General features: G+C 44.9%; 1 protein-coding gene across 1 annotated transcript; it reads right to left on the reverse strand.

Moving 5' to 3' along the window:
* Positions 1-516: 516 nt before the first annotated feature.
* ASB12 (ankyrin repeat and SOCS box containing 12) lies at positions 517-9,712 on the reverse strand. The gene is made up of 3 exons (XM_008272711.5): positions 9,495-9,712; positions 1,217-2,067; positions 517-788 (listed from the first exon to the last, which is right to left on the reverse strand). The coding sequence occupies exons 2-3, from the start codon at positions 2,040-2,042 to the stop codon at positions 655-657; spliced, it is 960 nt and encodes a 319-aa protein (XP_008270933.3). The 5' UTR covers positions 2,043-2,067; positions 9,495-9,712; the 3' UTR covers positions 517-654.
* Positions 9,713-15,126: the final 5,414 nt, after the last annotated feature.

Consider the following 15,126-nt stretch of genomic DNA (forward strand, 5'->3'; position numbering starts at 1 on the left):
TACCCGGAAGAGGCTCCTGGCTCCTAGTTTTGGATCGGCGAAGCACCGGCTATTGCAGCCAATTGGGGAGTGAACCAGTGGATGGAAGACCTCTCTCTCTCTCTCTCTCTCTCTCTCTCTGCCTCTCCTTATCTCTCTGTGTAACCAAAGTAAATAAACAAATCTTTAAAAAAAGTACTAAAGGACACAGAGACAGTATCTGAAAAGGTGCTTTGTAGTAGACTGAGAAGTGAAGGGAGGTCCAGGGCTGGGCAAGTTGATTCTACCTTTCCCCCCACTTGGATTATTCAGGAATTTGCTTCCAGGACCACACAAGCTCCAAACTCCATAGAGGATTTTGGTGGGGAGGGTATAGGCCATTGGGTTAATCTTCTCTTTTGCTCTCTCAGTGGCCAAGACTCCTGTGCCTGTCAGATGCCAGGCTGTTACCTGGCATCTTTCCCTATAACCACCCAAGCCCCTTACTTCATGCCCCGCCATCCCACACATGACAGACACAGTAAGCACCAGGGCATATTTTGTTGAGGACTTTATTGTGGAGGATAATTCAGGAGAGCATGTCCAGGTGAGTGGATGGAGCTGTTGTGCTCTCCAGCTACCTGGGCCCCCAGGTGGTTTTTGGAGTCGTCTTCATGTTCGGGGCGAAATACAAGATTACAGTTGGTGTTTGAGGTAGCTAATCAACATGGGGGGAATATCCAGCTGGTCGATGGCTTGTGGCTGGCCAGCCTGGCGCAGGGCTCTGCGGATAACTAAACGGGCCTGGGATAGCAGCGACTGTGGATAGGCTACAGCAGGGAGAAACAGGTCATGAGGAGCAATTCTAAGCATAATTCTCCCACTCAAGCCTACATGCATCCTGCCTTAATGCCTTCTCCTTTCCTTTCCAAGAAATGTTTCCCACCCTGTCCCTCAATGCAGAGTACCAATAGGGTCCCACTGAAGCCAGGAGAGGGCATGCTCAGGGACACAAAACAGTGATTGGCAAAACTAGGACCAGAACTTGGTCTAGTGCTAACCATCCCCCCTCCCACCTCATCTTGGTGATCCTTTCCCTAACATGGAATCTGTAACCTCTTCTCTACTCCGTACCCAGGAGACAGAGAAAGATGGAGTTTTCTCCAGTTCAATCCAGAGGATTGGCTTGAATGGTGACTTGGGGCCTTGGAACCTCCAAGCCAGAAGGCCCACCAGGCTTAGGTTACCCGCCACTCACCTCGGGCCTGTAGCAGCAATGCAACACCTTTATCATTTTGTGATGTTGTGTCCAGGGGTAGAGATGGAAGGTAGATGTTAGCACCAAAATCAATTAACAGCTGGATGTACTCTGGCTCACAATTATGGTGGAGGCAGATTTCGAGGAGACTGCGGGGCTGTGGAACGCGAGCCAATAGGCCCTGGTCAGTGCAGTTGTAGTCAGGGTCTGCCCCGTGGAGCAAAAGCAGGCGGAAACAGTCGAGGTGTCCATAGACTGCAGCTAAGTAGAGAGGGCCAGAACATGAAGCTATGTTTGATGCCCAGACTGGTAGTTTAGCTTTGACATTGGCCTCAGCACCATGACCTAGGAGCTCCTGCAGGATAGCAACAGCGCCATCACGGGCAGCTGTAAGGACAGGAGAACAATTATTGTAGATGCTACCACCAGGACAGGCACCAGCTTCCAAAAGCACCCGCACACAGTCCAGATGGCCATGACTGACAGCAGTGAAAAGTGGTGTCTGTGCCTTGACGTCCAAGCTGTCAACATCAGCGCCATGTGCCAAGAGGACCCGCAAACAGCTCAAGTGGCCATAAGAAGCAGCCAGGCGCAAAGGTGTTCCAGGAACGCCCCAACCACTCCTGCTGTTAATAAAACGTTTGTAACGCTCCTGGCGCAAAAGCTGGTCCAAGGTGTAAGAGTCGTTGTCGTATACTGCTTGATTGAGAGCCTGCTTCTCCCCCATGTCGGTGTCCTCCTCCTCCTTATCGGGCTGCAGGAGGGAGAAAATCTTGGTGATGTCCATGAGGTTCATTTTGGCTGATTGGAAGAGGACTATTCTCATTATGAGCAGGGAGGGAATGTCAAATCTGTCAATGACAAAAAACAGGGGAAGAGACTGAAGGTCCCTATCAAAAGCCTGCAATGCCAGACTCCACTTGAATTTTTTGCTCTATGCCCTTTCTAATCTGGCTACTCACACTGTGGGTCTCCTGCTTCTCTCTCCCACTGCCACTGTCTTATTTTAGACCCCAAGTCAGGCCATTTCCTAGCCTGTTCCCATTCTGTTTGCCCCTCAGACTACTACTACTGGGAAGTCTTCCCTCATCTCCAACCCCCCCTCCCCCCAGCTCAGGGGTTCCAAAGGAGCACAACTAGACTTCAGCTATGAAATTTCACACCACATTTTCACTTATCTGTGCTCCTTTACTATGTAAACTCCAGGGCTGAGACCTTGTATCCATCTTGTATTCTTCCACTCCCAGTAGGGCCAACATCTTGGCTGGAGATTTGCTAAATGCATATTTCTGAATTCAGAATTTGTGTGTTAATGAGGTGATGTGGTCCAGCAGTTGCTAGGCCAACAGATTGGTGCTTTGTGGTGTGAAGCTGTCATTCCTGCACCTTCTGATATCAGTTTCTTTTTTTTTTTAATCTTTTATTTAATGAATATAAATTTCCAAAGTACGACTCATGTGTTACAATGGCTTCCCCCCCCCATACCGTCCCTCCCACCCACAACCCTCCCCTTTCCCACTCCCTCTCCCCTTCCATTCACATCAGGATTCATTTTCGATTATCTTAATATACAGAAGATCAGCTTAGTATCCCTTAAGTAAGTATTTCAACAGTTTGCTCCCACACAGAAACATAAAGTGAAAAATAATAGATGATTTTTTTAAATGATGATGAAATCAGATCAGACCTATTGTCATGTTTAATCCCAGTGAGAGTCAAGTTGGGAATTGATAATTTCTTTTTTTTTTTTTTTTTTTTTTTTTTTTTTTTACAGAAGATCAGTTTAGTGTACATTAAGTAAAGATTTCAGTCGTTTGCACCCCCATAGAAACACAAAGTGAAATATACTGTTTGAGTACTCGTTATAGCATTAAGCCTCAGTGTACAGCACGTTAAGGACAGAGATCCTACATGAGGAGTAAGTGCACAGTGACTCCTGTTGTTGACTTTACCAATTGACACTCCTGTTTATGGCATCAGTAATCTCCCTATGCACCAGTTATGAGTTTCCAAGGCTATGGAAGCCCCTTGAGTTCTCCGACTCTTATCTTGTTTAGACACAGTCATAGTCAAAGTGGAGGTTCTCTCCTCCCTTCAGAGAAAGGCACCTCCCTCTTTGAAGACCTGTTCTTTCCACTGGGATCTCACTCACAGAGATCTTTTTGCCAGAGTGTCTTGGCTTTCCATGCCTGAAATACTCTCATGGGCTTTTCAGCCAGATCCGAGTGCCCTTAGGGCTGATTCTGAGGCCAGAGTGCTATTTAGGACATCCGCCATTCTATGAGTCTGCTGAGTATCTCACTTCCCATGTTGGATCACTCTCCCCTTTATTTATTCTATCGGTTGGTGTTAGCAGATACTAGACTTGTTTATGTGCTCCCTTTGACTCTTAGTCCTTTCATTATGATCAATTGTGAACTGAAATTGATCACTTGGAGTAGTGAGATGGCATTGGCACATGCCACCTTGATGGGATTGAATTGGAATCCCCTGGTATGTTTCCAACTCTACCAATTGGGGCAAGTCAGCCCGAGCATGCCCCAAATTATACATCTCTTCCCTCTCTTATTCCCACTCTTATGTTTAACAGGGATCACATTTCAGTTAATTTTCAACACTTAAGAATAACTGTGTGATAATTACAGAATTAAACCAGTCATATTAAGTAGAACAGACAAAAAAAAATACTATGAGGGATAATGTATTAAGTTGTCCATTAGCAGTCAGGGCTATGCTGTGATATCAGTTTCTTGACTCCACCTCTCAGTCTTTTAGATGAAATTCAATGTATGCACAGCCATTTGTCTCTGACCAAATATGCCCCTCCCAAACTTTCTGTAACATCCCACTGGGCCCCACATTTCAGGAACAGAGATGCTCAAGAAATGGGTGTTGAATGGAATTTACTGATTAAATACAGAGGTGGTATTACAAAGAACTCCCATCCAGTAAAATGAAGGCAAACAGATGACTGGTAACAGTTGTTTCCAGGGCAAGGTCTCCGCTCTACTGACAACTGCTTTCTCCCTCAGGACTATTTCTTTCCAGGAGTCCCTTTGATTGCCAGCACCTCCTCAGATCCTACTACTTTCCCATCCCCCCGGCTCAATATTTTTCCCTTCCTCTCTGCCCAACCCAGCTTAAAGCCTTTCCTTAACTCTGTACTATTCTCTTTCCATACTCCTTTGGCCCTATACAATCACCCATGGCCCAGTCACTGACTCATCCTAACCCCTGACCTTATGAGTTCTTTCCTAGTGCTCCAAAATCAAGCTTACCCACCTGAGTTTTTAAATGTCCTCAAAGCGAGCTGGTAGGTTTTTCAGAGCTCGTCTTCCTATTCTCCCATACCCTGCAGCCAAGGTCTCAGGTCCTCACATCTCCTTTTATTCACTGCCCAACTCCACCCCTCTTTATTAACCTAGGACCTCAGGTACCCACCTCATAGAAAAAAAATTGTGAAGTAGATGGGTGGGGTCACCCTCAACTTGAGGCCTCTCCCCACCTGTCAGCATCAGCTCCATATATGGTCTTACTATTTATTCATTCTTGGGATACTGTCAGAAGACTAGACCTTTGGAATTCAAGCAGACCTAGGTTTGCAACTGAGCACTTCCAGGTCCTCTTCCTTTCTTTGGGAATCAGTTTCCTCATCTAAAGACAAAAACAATAGCCCCTGCCTCACAGGGCTGTTAGAAGGAAGAGAGCTACCATGTATCAGATCTTCAGAGGTGTTGTCTACTGGGTACTTCCCTCTCTCCTATTCACATCCCCACCCCTTGTAGTCTTGCTGCACCCATCCTCCACCACACACTTCGTAAGCTCTTAAATAGGTCAACCTTGTGGCTAAACCCAGTGGATGTTTCTCATATCCTCCCTTCTCTGACTTTTCTGGGACACCTGTCCCTACTGACCATTCCTTCCTACAGACTCCTCCCTCTGCTTCCTGGCCATCACACTCCTGATTTTTTCTTCCTTCTGTTCTTCCCCAGAATATTTCTGTTCTCTTTCCTCTCCCCACCACTCTCTTCTCTCCAATCCCGTAACTTTAGCTTTCACCTTTACTCTACTGATTTCAAGCCTATTCCTCCAAGTCCCCTGACTTTCTATTCAGCTCCAAGCATGTATCAATGGAGTTTCCTCAGGCATTTCAAAGTGAACACTATCACACCACCACTACCACCACTGCCACAGCCACCGAACTTGATCCATATTCTGTCTACCTGGTCAACCAAACCAAAAGTTCACGACTCATCTCAGTCCTCTTACCTCTTTGTCCTACTCCCGTCCAATCCCATTAAGTCCTATGTATTTTACCTCCTAGAGACCTCTCTAGGACATCTGTCCTCCTCACGGCTCATATCCATTGCCAATCTAGATCTCCACCATCATTTGCCTCAATGGTTGTAGTAATCTCCTAAGAACTTTCCCTTTTAAATATTTTCTCCACATTATGACTAAAGTGATAATTTATAACTACAAATTTGTCCTATACCAATCTTCCAGGTGCTTTTTTTTTAAGAAAGACTTTTATTTTAAAGAAAGATCTATTTCCTTATTTGAAAGGCAGAGTGACAGAGAGGGAGGGAGGGAAAGAGAGAGGGAGGGAGAGAGAGAGAGAGAGAGAGAGAGAGATCTTCTAGCCACTGGATTATTCCTCTACTTTTCTCAATGACTGGGGCTGGGCCAAGACAAAGTGAGGAGACAGAAACTCCAACCAGGTCTCCCAGGTATGTGGCAGGGCCATCTTCCATTGCTTCCCCAGGCACATTAGCATGCACCTGGATCAGAAGGGGAGCAGCAAGAACTTGAACCAACACTTTGATATGGTATGCCAACTTTGCAGATGGTGGCTTAACCCAATGTGCCACAACACTGGCCCCCGATACTGTTTTAAATCCCTTAAATGTTTCTCTTTCTTTGGCATATGACCTAAAGACCTTAGCCCAACTCATGGGTCCTTCATGAACAGATCTTGGCCAAAGTCTCCAGCCTCCCTTCCAACTTCCTTCTCTACTTATACCCTGAGATCCAGTGATTAGTAAAGAAAATGATGACTCTCCATAAATATCAGACTTGTTTCTTTTACATTCAATTGCTTCTGTTGAATTAGTTCCTCCAGAATCTGTGCTGTGATAGCACTACAGCAGTCATCACAGTATGTTGTAGCTCCTTCTAGAGGAGTCTTTTTGGCTCCCACTGCAGATGGAGAGACCATATGGGAGAGTGGTAAAACATGAGTCTGAATTCTGCTTCAATCCCAGCTCTACCACTTAGCAGCTATATGATCTAGAGCAGGTCACTTAACCACTCTGTGTCCATTTCTTCATCTGTAAAGAGAAGATAATTGGCCGGCGCCGCGGCTCACTAGGCTAATCCTCCGCCTTGCGGCGCCGGCACACCAGGTTCTAGTCCTGGTCAGGGCGTCGGATTCTGTCCCGATTGCCCCTCTTCCAGGCCAGCTCTCTGCTGTGGCCCGGGAGTGCAGTGGAGGATGGCCCAAGTGCTTGGGCCCTGCACCCCATGGGAGACCAGGATAAGTACCTGGCTCTTGCCATCGGATCAGCGCGGTGCGCAGGCCGCAGTGCGCCGGCCACGGCGGCCATTGGAGGGTGAACCAACAGCAAAAGGAAGACCTTTCTCTCTGTCTCTCTCTCTCACTGTCCACTCTGCCTGTCAAAAAAAAAAAAAAAAAAAAAAAAAGAGAGAGAGAGAGAGAATTGTACCTGCCTTGGAGGATTGTTGTTAGGATTAAATGAATTAGTACACAATATACATAGTAAGTTCTTTTTTTTTTAAAAAAAAAGATTTATTTAGTTAGTTGAAAGGTAGACTGAGACAGGAAAAGACAGAGAGAGAGAAAAGAAAATCTTCTATCTATTGGTTCACTCCCCAAATGGCCACAATGGCTGGAGCTTGGCCAGGCCAAACCCAGAAGCCTAGAACACTGTCTGGGTCTTCTACGTAGGTATCAGGGGCCCAAATACTTGGGCCATCCTCCTCTGCTTTCTCAGGTGCATTAGCAGGAAGGTGGGTCAGAAGCTGAGCAGCTGGGACTCAAACCGGCACCCATATGGGATGCCGGCACTGCATACGGTATGAACCACAATGCCAACCTCATGTAGTGAGTTCTTAGAATAGTGCCTGAATGTAGTTTTCAATAATTGTTTTGCTATTATCATGATGATCACTTAGATCTCCAATTTCTGTGACTATTGCTCCTTACTTAATGTCCTAGAAATTCAGAACTGGAATGGACCTTATAGAATATTTATTTCATTTCTTTGGTGGCAGTCATTGTGGAACATTGGGTTAAGCTTCTGCTTGGGGCACCTGTATCCCATACTTGGCTGCCTGGGATTGAGTCCTGGTTCCACTTCCAACCCAGCTCCCTAGTAGTAATGCAACCCTGGGAGGAAGCAGGTAATGATTCAAATATTTGGGTCCTTACCAGTCATGTGGGAGATCCAGGTGGAGTTCCTGGCTCCCAGCTTAGGCCTGGCCCAATCCTGTCTGTTGCAGGCATTTGGAGAGTGAACCAGTGGACGGAAGATCTCTCTTTTTGTCTTTCAAGTAGATTAAGATAGTTTTCTCAATTTAGGTGTAAGGAAACCAAGGTTCAGATGGGTGCAAGAACTTTCCTAAGGTCACATGGTTGTTATTATCAGTTATTTCACTGCCAAAGACCAGAACACACTTACAATCTTGCACTTTTTAAAGCTATTTGATATAGTGGGTTAGGTAAGATTATCCCCACTTTTTGAATGGTGGAAACTGAGGCTGGGGAAGGTAAAGGATTTATAAGGTGCCTTATATCAAAGCAATAGCACAGCCAGAAATGGAATCCAGGTTTCCTTGCTCCACATCCTGTTCTTTCTATTGCAACATGAACCACAGACACACGCCCCTCCCCCTTGCCTCAAGCAGCGTCACATTGCAGCTCCCAGGATCCTCGGGTTTTGAATATCACGCTGAATTCCAGGGACTTTGGTTAGTGGGAGACTTCTTTACAAGTAATTTCTTCTGACAGTTCGTGGTCATTCCTTGCTTACTATTTTACTGGGGGGACAGAGGCCTGGGGAGATGAAAAGGGCAGGGAGTGGTGGAGGGAATGCTGAACTGCTCACCAAGGTCATAGCATGAGGCCACAGCAGGGCCTGTATAAAGGGCCTCCAGAGGGAGAGCAAGCTGCGGCGGCATGCTGGTGTTGCCACTTAAGTGAGTTGTGCCTCCGTTAGATAAGCACAAGAATACTCAGCTAGTCTACTGTCTGACCTTCACCTTGCTGTGGTTTGTTAGAGTTACACACTCTGTGTAAAAAGCCACTTCCAAAAATGCAGGACTTTTAAACTTCTGTGTCACATTAGCCCCTATAGCAAACTGGTGAGGTCTGTGGACCCCTTTCAGAATGGTTTTCAGAACATAAAATAAAGTACATAAGATAAAAGGAAACCAATTGTATGGATATATTACTCTTAATATATTTTTGAAACTGCACGATACCATAATTGATGTTCTTGTTGATTAACACATTAAATAACAAGACCTACTAATAATTTCTGAGTGGCCATGAATATAAATGGCATTGCAATATCTCTGCCCCAGTTGCAATATGATCTGAAATCTCTGCGATTTCTTCTGGTGGCCAAGTTACAGGAACTGGTACTAGCATTGTCATTTACTGCCTGCATTCATCCTTGAGAGAAATGGCAAATTTCAAGTTAGAGGTTACGGTGGAAAAAGGATAATTTTTTTGCTTATGCAGGTCTCTAGTCCCCTTGATTTCTAGTTCAGGCCCTCTTGGGGGTCTGGGAATCCAGGTTAGGAACTCCTACAGGAGAGTGTCTGGTTTCCATGGGACCTAGAACTCTCCTTCAGGTATTAGTAGACTATTTTAAAGCCTCACTTTCCTCATCCCACACTGAGGAGCTCTGTCCTTACGCCCACTCGGCTGACCCACACACACAGATTCACAAACACCACACAGGGGCACAACCCATTAACCTTCACCTCACTGCAGTGTATAATTGCAATTGTCTTCAAGAAGTAGGTGACTATCCACAAGGGCCTAGGCAGACACACCCTCTCGGGACTGCAGTAAGCTGGCATCCACCCCCTTCTCTCCCACCTGCCGGCTTTTCTGGCCACCTCCCAAGCACCCCCAGGTCCCAGATTCAGCAGGAACAGCCTACGAAGGGTGGTGGCCACAGGTCCGTGGGCTGCCAGGACTCACGCCTTTCCGCCAGACAACACTGAGTCCTAGGCTCCAGGTACTCACGGTGCTTCAGCCTGAGGCCGTGCTGAACCAGGTTCAGTGCCCTGGCCCCTGTGCGAAGCCCTCGGGCCCTTGGTGGCTCTTCGGCTGGGAGCCCCTGCTGCCCCACGCTGGAGCAGGCAGGGCCCTCAGTTCCCACTGTTCACTCCGCAGAAAGGCAAGGCGACAGCCTTTAGGCTGACTTGGTCCAGGGGGCTAATTTTAGGCTACCCTCCACTCCCCCCCCTTCCCTGGGCCGTGTTATCTTACCAGTGCCATTCTGGGAGTGATCCCAGAGACAGAGAGAAGGGGGGCCGCCTGTGGGGAAGTCCTGGAAGGACTGACTGACAGATAGACAGGTGCCTGGCGAGGCTGAGGCTATGGCTCCCAGAATGTCCTTGTATATCCCTCCCACCACTCAAATGGGTGCCAAGGTGAGGCCCCTGAGCTGTTGGTACTCCAACTCCTGGCTAAGGGGTTCTTGAAGGCCCAGCCTCACCTAGCACACCTTTCCTCTGGGCTGGGGCCTCTTAGTCTCTCTGGATTTCCTTTTTCCCTTCTTGAGGGCCCAGCAACTCACTCCCTTCCCAGAGGACAGAGGCAGATTGGGAAGGAGAAGCCTCTGTGCTGGGACATGCTCCCACTCAGCTTTTCTGAAGCTGAAGAAGGCCCTGAACATTTGTGAAGACCTTCGCAGTCCCCTAGCCCACCTAGGCTCAGCCTAAAGCAAATGCCCACAGCCTCCCAGTCTGCTCACCACTAAGGCATCCCCGCCAGATTAATGTGTGTAGCACTGGGAACTCTGTCAAGAGCTCAGCTCTTAAGAGTATCATTTGATGTCCCTGGATGCCTTCAAATGGGAGAAGTGGTAGGGAAATACCTTTGGAAATACGTGATCTTTTTTAGATGTCACACAAAAATAAACTGGGAGCTGGCATCCTACTTTCTTCTGGAAGGAGAGGCCTGCCCACCATGAAGTTTACTTACTGCCCTGCGAACAGTCTGATCAATTCTGATAAAATAGGATAAAAGGAAACCAATTGTATGGATATATTGCTCTCAATATATTTTTGAAACTGCATGATACCATAATTGATATTCTTGTTGATTAACACATTAAATAACAAGACCTACTAATAATTTACTCTTCGGAGAAACTCTTTGGGGAGAAACTGTCAAGTAGTCATTATGTTTAAGGTTCTGGATGCAGGAAGAACACAGAGAGAAGACACGATATCCCTCAAAGTGCTCACAGAACACTGACTCCAAGTCCCCAGAGTGCTTCTTTTTCTTTTTCCAATTTCCAGAGAGTAGTTTTGAGTCAGGAAACAAATAGAAAGGCAGCAAGGAGACCACAGATGTGGTGGAATGAAGCTCTCCCTTTCATGTGATTGCTTTGGTGTTGGGTTCTGCCCATTGGACGGGAATTCCCACAGTTTTAAAGCATTTAGCTTGAATGCTTCCACTAACAGGGCACTGCTAGGCAGCTCCTTCTTTCTGCCGAGCCCCAATCTGCAGCTACAGAGTACCCTTGAGGTCTGAGCCTATCTTCTTCCCACCCTTAGGCCCTGGGAGAATATGGTCACTTTTTCTGCCCCAATATAGCCCTCTGGAGGCTGAATCCAGAGGTAACCTATCCTATATGTCACCTGTCTCAGGGAAAACAACCCCAGATCTTCCAACTATTTCTTTCAATTTGGTATCTGGCTAGTCTTGTCCACAGTACTTATGAGTGGTCTTGCAGCCTGCCTGTACATTGATAGTGCCCGGGAGCTCACTGGAGGCCAGATGACTCCTTTGGAAAGTGTCGAAGTGTTTCAGCATGATAAGTGATGCTGAAGATGAGAAGCATCAAAAAGCACATGAGCTTCAGCTTAGTTTGAGCCACAGCCTGTGGCTGTTCATTGTTGGAGGCCTCACACAAGGCTGATTGACAGCCACTAAATAAGCTATTATCTATCGTGTTAAAGATGGCAGAGTAGGATATTCTTGAAAAAAATCTTGCAGGATTAATATAAAAGTTTATTGAAACAATTATAAATTCACATGCAATTGTAAAACTGATAAAGAGATCCCATGTTTCTTCCAACATTAACATCTCAGTATGATATTGACATTGACACACTTCCACCTATCTTAGCTAGATTTCTGGAGGTTTACTTATACTCATTTGTGCATGTATGTGTGTATGTGTTTATTTCTTAAAATTTTATATAGGTTGATTTTTTTTTTTAAAGATTGATTCACTAGCTCGGTGCTGTGGCGTGATGGTGAAGCCACAGCTTGCAATGCCACCATCCCATATGAATGCCAGTTCCACACCTGGTTGCTCCACTTCTGATCCAGCTTCTTGCTAATGCTCCTGGGAAAGTAATAGAAAATGGCCCAAGTGCTTGGGCTGCTGCACCCATGTGGGAGACCAAGAAGAAGCTACTGACTCCTGGCTTCGGCTTGGCCCAGCCCAAGTCATTGCAGCCACTTGGGGAGTAAACTAGCAGATGGAAGATCTATCTATTTCTCCCTCTCTTTCTGTAACTCTGCCTTTCAAATAATAAATAAAATAAATCTTTAAAAAAGGAGACACAGAGACAGAGATCTTCCATCTGCTGGCTCACTGCACAAAAGGCTGCAGTGGCCAGAGCTAGGCCGATCTGAAGCCAGGAGCCAGGAGTTTCATCTGGATCTCCCACATGCGTGCAGGGGCCCAAGCACTTGGGCCATCTTCCACTACTTTCCTAGGCACATTAGCAGGAAGCTGGATCAGAAGTGGGGCAGAAGGGGACTCCAAGCGGCAGCTGATATGGGAGGCTGATGTTGCAGCCTGCTTTACCAGTCACAATACTGGCCCCTATAGGTGGATTCTTATATCTACCACCTAATACCATATATGGGATAGTTCTATCTCCAATACGGATAGCTTATGTTGCATTTTTATAGTCATATCCACTTTCTTCTCACTCCTAACCTTTAGAAACCTCTAATATCTTCTCCGTTTCTACCTTTGCAAAATTATATAAATGTAACTATGTACTATATAACCTTTGGAATTAAGTTTTTCACTCAGCAGGCCCTTGGGATTCATCCAAGTTGTGTGTATCAACTTTGTTTCTCTTTCTTACTGATTGGGAGTCATACTAAGTACATAGTATAATTTACTTAACAGTTGATCCATGGAAGGGTATCTAAGTAAAATCTAGTATTTGGTTATTACAAGTAAAGCTGCTATGATGGCGGATGTCCTAAATAGCACTCTGGCCTCAGAATCAGCCCTAAAGGCACTCGGATCTGGCTGAAAAGCCCATGAGAGTATTTCAGGCATGGAAAGCCAAGACACTCTGGCAAAAAGATCTCTGTGAGTGAGATCCCAGTGGAAAGAACAGGTCTTCAAAGAGGGAGGTGCCTTTCTCTGAAGGGAGGAGAGAACCTCCACTTTGACTATGACCGTGTCTAAACAAGATAAGAGTCGGAGAACTCAAGGGGCTTCCATAGCCTTGGAAACTCATAACTGGTGCATAGGGAGATTACTGATGCCATAAACAGGAGTGTCAATTGGTAAAGTCAACAACAGGAGTCACTGTGCACTTACTCCTCATGTAGGATCTCTGTCCTTAACGTGCTGTACACTGAGGCTTAATGCTATAACGAGTACTCAAACAGTATATTTCACTTTGTGTTTCTATGGGGGTGCAAACGACTGAAATCTTTACTTAATGTACACTAAACTGATCTTCTGTAAAAAAAAAAAAAAAAAAAAAAAGAAAGAAATTTTCAATTCCCAACTTGACTCTCACTGGGATTAAACATGACAATAGGTCTGATCTGATTTCATCATCATTTTAAAAAAATCATCTATTATTTTTCACTTTATGTTTCTGTGTGGGAGCAAACTGTTGAAATACTTACTTAAGGTATACTAAGCTGATCTTCTGTATATTAAGATAATCGAAAATGAATCTTGATGTGAATGGAAGGGGAGAGGGAGTGGGAAAGGGGAGGGTTGTTGGTGGGAGGGACGGTATGGGGGGGGAAGCCATTGTAACCCATGAGTCGTACTTTGGAAATTTATATTCATTAAATAAAAGATAAAAAAAAATATATATATATATAATAATTAAAAAAAAACAAGTAAAGCTGCTATGAACATCTGTGTATAGATTTTTATCACTATAGTTGTATGGTAGGCCCTACTACTTGGTAGAGTGATTCCAAATTTTAGAGTAAGCTTTTGTATGCCTTCACATTTTTAAAAGATTTATTTTATTTATCTGAAAGTCTGAGTGACAGAGAAAAGCACTGAGACAGAGATAAAGAGATCTTCCATCTGCTGGTTTGCTTCCCAAATGGCTGCAGTGGCCAGGACTGGGTCAGGCTGAAAGCAGGAGCCTGGAACTCCATGTGGGTCTCCCACATGGGTGAGTGGCAGAGTCCCAAGCACTTGGGTCATCTGCTGCTTTTCCAAATTCATTTCTGCATCAGAAGTGGAGTAGCAAGAACTCAAACTGGTGCTCTGATGTGGGATGCTGGCGTTGCAGGCTGCAGTTTAACGTGCTGCACCACATCAGCCCCTGCCTACAAATTTTTGAGAAACTTTCCCATTATTTTTCTGCAATGAGTGTGCCATTGTACATTCCCACCAGTGATGTATGGAAGTTCCAATTTCTCCACATCCTAGCCAGTACTTGTTATTTTCCTTGTCTTTTTCTATAGCCCTTTCAGTGTGTGTGAAGTGGCATCTCATTGTGATTTTGATTTGCATTTCCCTGATGGCTAATGAAGTTGAGCATCTTTTCATGTGCTTATTGGCCTCTTATACATCTTCTTTGGAGATATGTCTATTCAAGCAATTTGCTCATTTTTTAAAAGAAAATACTCATGTTTATTAGCTGATTTGCATTTGAAAAAGGAAAGTTAAGTGAACTACAATTGTTTGGCAAGTCTCCGTCATCAGTAGTATTTCCCTGGCTGCCTTCCTCAGAGGGCACTTATGCAGTGCTCTGGAATGCAGCCATTCAGTATATAACATTGCATTGCTATTGTGTTGCACATAGAGTACAGGCATACATGCGTTGGACATCAAAGAACTAGACCATTAAACACAAAGTGCTAGTTTCAAATGTCAAAACATCATGTTAGTAACTGCTAAATACTAATTATGTAATAAAATAGTCAAGCTTTGAATATCGTGAAATAGACCTTATGTGGAGATTAGGCTCTTGTGAGCTGCCTCCATCTTATTTCCTCCCTTTGCCGAAGCCTGTGAATGCATGTCAAATCAAGGACAAAAATAACCATTTTTCACTTGTGGTAAAAAGCACCTAAAGTAAAATTTACCATTCTAACAATTTTAAGGGTACAGTTCAGGAATGTTAATGTGTTGTTGTATAACACATCTCCAGAACTTTTTAAACCTGCAAAACTAAAACTTTACATCCATTAAACAACAGCTCCCAATTTTTCTTTCCCTCACCCCCTGATAAGGACAATTCTACTTTCTATGTCTATGGATTTCATTGATTTTAGTACTTCACATAAGTGAAATAATACAATAGTTGTCATTTTTTATGACTGATTTATTTAACTTAGCATATGTCCTCAAGGCTCATCCAAGTTGTAGCACACAACAGGATTTCCTTTCCTTTAGAGGATAAATAATTTA

This window comes from Oryctolagus cuniculus, chromosome X (assembly GCF_051225735.1).
Source record: "Oryctolagus cuniculus isolate XC-2025 breed Fujian yellow rabbit chromosome X, ASM5122573v1, whole genome shotgun sequence".
Classification (NCBI taxonomy): Eukaryota; Metazoa; Chordata; class Mammalia; order Lagomorpha; family Leporidae; genus Oryctolagus; species Oryctolagus cuniculus.

What these genes read in the sequence shown, in the direction of transcription:
- ASB12 (XM_008272711.5), bottom strand. Translation starts at nt 2,042, where the DNA reads ATGAGAATAGTCCTCTTCCAATCAGCCAAAATGAACCTCATGGACATC. An exon ending in ATTGCTGCTACAGGCCCGAG is followed by an intron (nt 789 to 1,216) that starts GTGAGTGGCGGG and finishes TCCCTGCTGTAG; the next exon opens with CCTATCCACAGTCGCTGCTA.